General features: G+C 38.3%; 1 protein-coding gene across 1 annotated transcript; it reads left to right on the top strand.

Annotated features, from left to right (window-relative positions):
* Window positions 1-730: 730 nt before the first annotated feature.
* LOC147867352 (uncharacterized) lies at window positions 731-5,877 on the top strand. Its single transcript, XM_087315139.1, has 9 exons — window positions 731-845; window positions 1,366-1,877; window positions 2,369-2,412; window positions 2,504-2,612; window positions 2,723-2,775; window positions 2,868-2,911; window positions 3,955-4,255; window positions 4,626-4,918; window positions 5,279-5,877. The coding sequence occupies exons 1-9, from the start codon at window positions 769-771 to the stop codon at window positions 5,469-5,471; spliced, it is 1,626 nt and encodes a 541-aa protein (XP_087171265.1). The 5' UTR covers window positions 731-768; the 3' UTR covers window positions 5,472-5,877.
* Window positions 5,878-8,872: the final 2,995 nt, after the last annotated feature.

Here is an 8,872-nt window from a genome sequence, read left to right as displayed (position 1 = left end):
TATAGGCATATGATAGGTAGAGGAGACTAAGAAGTGTTGTAACTAAGTGGATTTTACATACAATTAGTACAATTGTGTGCTTTTTTACCAAAAGAGAGAGAGAGAGAGAGAGAGAGAAGGAAAAAGGGACATGCAAAGGTTTGTAAGTACATACATACATACATGCATAGGATGGAAAGGGGGAAGGGAAGGCAAAGGGAGAGAGAGAGAGAAGCCCGGGTGGATGTAGCTGAAGTTGGTAAGGTTGCCTGATGGAGACCAGGTGGTCATGGGTTCAACCCCTACATTCCACAGTGGCATCTAGTGAATTAAGAGATATGTATAAAGTATATAGTGCTTGTAGTGTTAACAACTTACCACTAAGGTAAGCTAATTACCATAAAGAGAGAGAGAGAGAGAGAGAGAGAGAGAGAGAGAGAGAGAAGGAAAAAGGGCTAGGCAAAGGTTTGTAAATACATACATACATGCATGGGGGGGGGGGTTAGGGAAGGCATACATATGTATTGTATTGTATTGTATTGTATGTATGTATTGTATGTATGTATGTACATATAGTATACGATGGAAAGGAGAACCGAATGAACCCTTCTCTCTTTATCTCTCTGTGCAATACCTACCTCTGCTCTGGACCCGAGTCTCCCTCCAAATCAACGAGGATCGGGGGGCAAGACAAGGAAGGAAGGAAGGAAGGAAAGGAAGAGATAATAATAATATGTAGAGCCGCGAGTGTCGTGTGCCACGAGGGTTTTGTGCTCTCTCTCTCTCACTATGCTGCTGCTTCCACCTTCACCTTCACCATCACCATCACCATCACCATCACCATCATCAACGGCTCCGCACTCCAGGTATTATTTCATTCAATACATTTTTCTGATTCCCAACGGAAGAGCACAGACACAGAGTGCACACGCACATCCACTCATACAAGTACGTAAATGTTCAGACACACACACACACGCGCGCGCGCGCGCTTGTGTATGTACAGTTATGTATGAGTGGATATGCAATATATATTACAAATATTTGTAGATATATTCTGCATTCCATTTGGCAGAGAGAGAGAGAGAGAGGGAGAGAGAGAGAGAGAGAGAGAGGGAGAGATCCATGTTCTTTCCCATTGGAAGTAATTGGATACATAACATATATTACAAATACGTTTAGCTATTCTGCCTCCAATTTGGCAGAGAGAGAGAGAGAGAGAGAGAGAGAGAGAGAGAGATTCATGTTCTGTCCCCTTGCAACTAATAACTAATTGGATATTATATTTAATATGGTTCTTCTACACTTTTCCGAGTGGCAAATTGCAATGGGATATTATTTTCCAAATGCCAACATTGCTCAAGTTTTTGAGTTCTTCTCTTACAGCTCTTCCACTTGCTCAAGATTCTCATCAAACTCTACAACATGGCATCTTTTGCCTACTCAAGGCGTCTACATTCAAAATGGTGAAAATAGCAAGTATAAGCTAAGGATTGCATGGATAAGAGGAAGTGAGGTTGTTCAAAGTGGAAGGAGAATCGGAAGATGTATAGTTTCAGGTGTTTCTCTATCATCCATTCATATGGGTAACCCATCAAGTCCACTCAATGAAGAGGTCTATCATGGTATGGGTTTGTTAGCACAAAGTACTCTCTGTTATGGTGGCATTTGGTCCATTGGTGTGAATCGAACCCCGCCCTCTACTAATGGTATATTCAACATGGCAATCACTCTCTCAACACAGAAAGAATCTCTTGAAGACCATGGTCTTGCAATGCTGATTGGAACAGCAGAAACTCCTCATGAGACTATCCAGGCAGCGTATTTATCCTCAGAAACGGATAAAGACTTAAGTGAGACTGATGACATGGGGGATCATCATGATGAAGGAAATGAAGGTTAGTAAAAAGCAGTATATTGTTTGGTATTGAACCTTGTTACAGAAGGGCTGTATCAGCTTTACGTTGGGAAGGTTTTTTTTGGGGGGGGGGGGGGCGGGGTGGTATAGGGTGTGGGGGGAAAGGACCAGGGGGAGGTTGCTACATATAAACCCTCTATATCACATTTATTCAAGGTCTATTGAAAAGGCCCAGTGTGTGTGGGTTTACTGTGGGAAAAGATACAACCTTAATTTGTTACATGTGTGTATACCCCTTAAAATGGTATCCTTTATGTGAAACTTAAAACAGTACTTTATGTTTGGACTTGTCATGAATAAAATGCATTGATATATCCTATTCAATCAGTCTATACACGTTTAAATGATACTCTTATGTATGTGAATTATCTGTAAAAAGTGTTTTCGAACATAAATAAAGTGCTTTTTAATAGAACTGAAAGACCAAATACATGGATAATACTCAACAATATGCTTGTTCTTTATTGCTAGGATGTCTTGAGGAAATCAGTGAAGAATCTGTTGAACAAGTCAGAGTAAGTATTGAAGACATTCTTCATGCAATGCTTTTGATAGCTCAAACCTAGTTGAAATCCGTTTTCTTAAATTTTTTCTCTTCTTCTTAAGGATGAACAATTGATGAACCTTGAAAAGAGGGAGAATCTAAGACGACAACGGATAAGTTTAGCAAACAAAGGCAAAATTCCATGGAACAAGGGCAAGCAACACTCTGAAGGTGGTAGATATGTTCACTAACCCCAATGTAGCTGTTCTGGTGCTTGATTGTTTTTCTGTAGTAGTTTAATATGATTAAATTTTCTCATTATCTTTGTTTATCTTCATTAGAGACAAAAAAACGTATACGAGAGACAGTCACTATGAAAATGAGAGATCCGAAGGTGAACACACGTTAGTTTATTGGTATTATTTTTTACTTCCCAGAAATTGTTTTGAACTGACTGATGAATCAGAATATTTCATTGGAAAATAGTTACGGGAGAAATTACGTCTTCAAGCTGAGGCAATTAAAACTCGGTATGTTTCCTGAAACGTGTACTTTTTTTTATCTTCATCTCTTAGCTTTTTTTGCTTATAATATTCTATTGCTGTAATGTCACCTATAAAGCATCTTCTTTGCTGGAAGTAAACTAACCCTCGCTTTTCTAAGCCCTCAAGCTATTTTTGGCAGATTAGCTATATTGATCTCATACATATATAGGTCGTCTCTCATTCCATGACCTGGTTAATCATCTACAGTCTTAGATTGTGACTTGGTCGTAGGAAAATTAGTGGATGTAGTACTTGGACAGTGAGAGAGGTGCCGAACACCCGATTATTGATAGAAGAACATAGTCTAAAGATGGATCAGTTGAAACGTGATGTAGATACTATGCTAGGCATTGGAGATCGAAAACTTCGAATAACTCTAAATAACGTGGGCTGATATCATAAACCGTGTTAACCTAGGTATGGAAGTTATGCATGAACGTAATGATCATAACTTCCCTCTAGACTTAGCTTTTGTTGAAGCTCCTTCTATAAACGGATAATACCCGGCGTATATACCTTTTATTTAATGTGACCGAACTTTCATTTGAGGTTTTTGCTGATTCAGACATCTGATACAGCAACCGATGTTATACTAATGTTGGGGTTGCTTACGCATGATACACCCAGATACATCTTAGCAATTGGAGCCTCTTATGATTAGATTTGTTTCAATGGGTGCACGTTTTAAAGAAATTTGTTTTTTTGTTATGACTGACTTGTTTTCAATGTACCGTGTTGGATCCCATGGGACTAGAATATGAAAACTCTACCCTCGTATCATGCATATGTACACGATATAAATTAGAATGCTGAGCATATAACAGCCCCTCATATTGAGAAATCGAATATTTGATGAATTTTTTTAGAAAAAGCTTTTTGAAAGTTGTTAACCTCGAATTTGTGAAACATATTGCCTTTCTACTTTTGTATGTTGCTCTTAATTTGAACACAAATCTTCTATTTGGACAGCACATTCCTGCTTCTTCTTGAAGAACGAATATCATCTAACTACACATGTTTGTATGCAGGCCCGAAACTTTGCTGAAAATGAAGAATGGAATAAGAAATGCATGGAAGGAGAAGAGGCGGATAAGAGCGATACAGGAAAGTTGTGTTATCGAATGGAAGGATATGATTGCTGAAGCCGCTAGAAAAGGTGATGAAGGGGACACTATCTATGAGTGGGACAGTTATCTCTCTATTAGACGGCATCTCCGATCTTTGTCTAAGTCAGAAAAGAAAAAAAAAGAGGTGGTTTGTAGAGGCGCCCTATCGGCCGAACACCGGTTGAGAATATCTGAAGCAATCAAAGCGAAATGGTCTGATCCTGTAAGAGAAACTATTCTTTAAAAACTCCCAGCTCTCTATCTTGTGAAATGCTGTTAGTATGTGTATTATTAACAGCAGTATGAAAGCGATACAGTTAGTAATATTGGCGCTTTTTGGCCTCTGTTTAGATTGCATTGGGAAGAATGTAATGGCTTGAGTTATGATCTTCTTTCTTGTGTGTAACTATCATTGGTTGTGTCATAGTCTTAACAAGGAGTCAATCATTTGGACAGATTTTAAAACTCCCCAGTCTGTCTGGATAGCTGTAATAGAGTGGAGAGTCTATTTTAATTCATTATGTTATGAAGGCCAAATCCTAACATGCTTGTATTACTATGAGTGACCTGGGGCATTCCTTGAATTGTCACAGAGTTACAGGGAGACAGTGAAGCAAGGTGTACTCAATGCGGAGAAGAAACGCACTGCGACATCATCCAACTCAAGACCTAAGAAGAAGAATGCACACCATCATGTAAATACAAACAAGTCTTCTAGCCGAGTATCGGACAGTGCACCAATAAGAAAAATTCCCTCTCGAAAGCCAGATGTACCTACATACAAAGATTCACAGGCTACAACAAAGCTTGAGAAGCTCAAATCAATGCGGGCATCTCGGGTTTCTCTAGAAGAGATCAAGCGGAGAGATATCACTGAACGTGCAAGGTGAGTCATGCTGTTTGCCTTCTCAGGTTATTTCTTTGTTTCTGGGAAATTGACCAAAAATACTCTCCACTTTTCACAAAATCCCCAAATAACCATAGTGTTCTGAAAATTCCCTGAAATATCCAAAATCATAGAAAGTGAGAGAGGGGCAATTGGGGAATTCATGAAAAATGAGGGGTATTTTGGTAAAATTTCCCTTTTATTTCTCTTAATGGAAATGAAAATGAAGGGTTGGGGGAAGGATTGAACTCCAAAACCTAGGGCTTTAATGGACAAGGGTCTCAAAACATTAGGACATCTTGAATTTCAAATTTGATTATGTGCTCTAAATGATTTATTATGCTTATGTATAATGATTAGGGTTCTCATAGCTCAAGCTGAGGAAGCAGCGAAGGCTCTTGAGGCAGCAGCCATGAAGGACAAGAGTGCTTTAGCTCCACTTCTAGAAACAAGAAGATTACTTGCCGAAGCTGTGCGGTCGATTGAATCGACAAGTGGAGGACAATATAGAAAAGCATTGAACATTAGAGATGGAAACCAAGGAAAAAGCTGAACCATGACAGAATTGATTGATGTTCATAAATCACCAAAGTGATGTCCATAAATCACCAAAATCATATATGTTATGATCAAGGAAATTGAGGAGAGATATTTTGCATTGTGATAGCACAGATCTCTTTTGCTTTTATGCTGATCACCTTGATGAAGAAAGCTATTGCTCTTGTAGAGTTCGACATCAACTTGATTATAAACCACCAACTCGGTTGTCTAATGTGGAAGGTTATGTATCAGCACTGAAAGAAACACCAATGATGGTTTGGAATCAATGTAAATTGAAGAGACAACTTAATCAAAGTGTCAAGGAACATGATTGTACATTTCCTTATTGGTCCTTCGATAAATTTAACAAGTTATGTGAAGTTGTTTACGGTAATTAAAGAGCCACCGTCAAATGTGAACATGGCATATCAGCCTGTGTTATGATTCTAAGTATGTGGGGTTTCATTTCAAGTTGTGATGGACTTGACCAAGGAGCTTATACCTAATTGTAGAAGCTTCATGACCTTTATTGTGGATGTTGAGTGCATATCTTGTTGCACCATAGTCACATGCCGCAGTCTGCTCAATAGCTCCCATGCTTCATTCCATATGTTCAGACTCATTCATGGACCGTTTGAGAATGCATATACTAGTGGATGTGAAAAGATGGTGCGTAAATTATGAAATCCAGCCAGTGAGAAGAAAAAGTTGAGTATATACTGTGTACTATGACTTATGAAGAGGCTTTTATCAATTGGCTGGTAGAATGTGACTCTTCATGCTAAGGTTCTTAAAGCGCATAGTTTCGTGCTAAGAAATCTCATGCTTTTGTTAACTGAAGAGGTTTGAAATGTATGTTCTTAATTTGGGTAGGAAATACTTACGTTATTGGGTGAAAGTAGGACTCTTTTATGGGGCCTTTTCGTGTTAAGAAGAGAGTGGGATACAACCAATCAACATAAAGATTTTGATGGGGAGAAATTCAAATATTTTCTTCTAATTGGACAAGGGAAGAAAAAGATGAGAATTTCCTTCATTAAAAAATAGAATGAAACAGGACGTGCTATGATACGAACTTTCTCAAAACCTTCCCCCGCTTAGAAATTTATCCAAAGATAATTTCAATAACACCTCAAGCTACTCAAGTTTGTGGTGGCTTTCCTTGTCATTCCTAAAATGTTTTCTTCTTAATGACATCATTTGACATCTTTGTTAACACTATACAATAGTTTTAACAAAGAGGATGCAAGGTAGATAACATCAATAATTGAGTTGGCATTTAAGCTTTTTCTACAATGAAGGAGAAAGAGAAGATGAGTTTGTGCAACAATCCAAAGGACACATGAAGCAGCTCAAGGTTTGCCCTTTGTTCCAAAGAGAAGAGGTAATGTCCAACATGTGCAATCACATAGATCTAAATTTGAAGAGATGTTTATCTTCACTTCTTTGATTTTGCCCAAATTGTAGAGTTGGTTAACATTGTTACTTTTGTGAAATACCAATAAGAGATGTCATTAAATTCCTATTTGTTTGATTTTCTTGAAGGAGATTGGATTGGAATAACATAGTTAGATTATTTGATGCATTTTATTTATATTTCTAGGGAGCATATACACAAATTTTTTTATCATATAGAGATTTCGAAGAAGCTGTTTTTATTCTAGTCTCGAGTGGCCTTGAAGAAAGTAATAAAGTTATTATCATCCTAGAAGATTTGAAATGACAATGTCCAAAAGCCACTGAAAAGGAATTGACAAAGAGATTGTCAACCTATTCTTATACCTAGTTGATTTAAACAGAAGTATAAAACGCTATCTATTAAAACCCTAAAACGACTTGATGGCTATTACACAACGGATGATTCGGAGATGTGAGACATAGCTACGACATATTACCATCAGTTGTTATATGCTAAATCCTTCTTAGAGGAAGATCTTAATAAGAGACAACTTGTACTAGAAACAGTACAACAGAAGGTCACTCATGTAATGGTTTCCTAGTTGCTTCAACCATTTACAGACACTGAAGTCTAGACAACAGCTAAATCCCTAGGTAAATATGTGTGTCCTGGAAAGGATGCCATAGGCGTGGTATTCTATTTGCACTATTGGGACTTGTTGGGGCCTATTCTTACTAGAGCAGTTAATTTAATTTTCTCAACAGGGAATATGCCCGATGAATGGACGGAAGGAATCATATACATGATTCCGAAATCAGATGCTCAATGTAATGAAATATCAAAATGGCATCCAATAACTTTGCTTAACGACATCTATAAAATAGTAGCAAAAACTATAGCTAATAGAATGCGATCATTGCTTCCCTCGATTATACATGATACACAATTAGGATTCCTTCAAGATAGAAGCATCTTTGACAATATCTTCCTTTTTTGGGAGATGATTGCATTGGCTGAGCATCACAAACATTCACTTGCAATACTATTATTAGATTTTGAGAAAGCATATGATAAAGTAGATTGGGACTTTCTAGAGGCAGTTCTATTTAGATTAGGGTTTCCAAGTGCATGGATAAAAGGTGTGTTTGCATTATATAGACATGTGTCTAGCTCAGTTCTATTTTCTAGAGGCAATGGTACATTATTTCCAATTTCCAGATCTGTTCGACAAGGTTGTCCGTTACCACCATTTCTTTTTATTTTATTTGGGGAAGCTTTATCATCTTTTCTTAGATCCTCAATGACGGCCATCCAAGCAATAGCTTTACCTATTGCAAACTCGACAGTTCTCGATGCTGAGTTTGCGGATGACACTGCTCTATATATTCGCGGAGATGTTAATCTTGATCGGGTACAGAATGCTTTACAGATATTTTCAGATGCTACTGGAGCCTCTCTCAATTGGAATAAATCTGTAGGCCTTTGGTCCAGTGATGAACCGCGTCCAGAATGGTATCCAGGCCCTGCATTCCGTTGGTTAAATCATGGGGAGCCAATTCGTTATTTAGGCTGTCTTGTCGCTATTGCTATTATCAATAAAGTGTAAGTTGGTATATTGGGACTTGCTACAATTATCCCTTGCAGGTCGGGTTGTCATTGCAAATTCGGTGTTATTGGCCTCAATGTGGTTTATCGCATCTGCTTGGTTGTTCTCTAGGTCAGCAATCATGAAAGTTCAAAGCCTCATACGTAACTTCCTTTGGGGTGGAAAAAATGGATCTCGTGTAGTGGCCAAGGTGGCATGGGATGTTTTGATTAGGCCAAAAAGTCAGGGAGGGTAGGCCCTAATAGATCCCTTGATACAATCTCGAGCTCTCTTGACAAAGTTTGTAGTCAGAGGATTGTTGCTAGGGATAGAGGCATGGAAGGGTATGTTGCTTAATCAGCTGATGCAATTATCTCCCAAGACGGGAGTAAACTGGTTGCCGTCTTTGAAATGGATGTTCTTGATAGAT

The sequence above is a fragment of the Azolla caroliniana genome, unplaced genomic scaffold, assembly GCF_043228905.1.
Source record: "Azolla caroliniana isolate FFs.n. ecotype wild unplaced genomic scaffold, voAzoCaro1.0.p SCAF_2, whole genome shotgun sequence".
Lineage (NCBI taxonomy): Eukaryota > Viridiplantae > Streptophyta > Polypodiopsida > Salviniales > Salviniaceae > Azolla > Azolla caroliniana.
The sequence above is the reverse complement of the archived record's forward strand: the minus strand, read 5'-3'. Positions and strand labels throughout refer to the sequence as shown.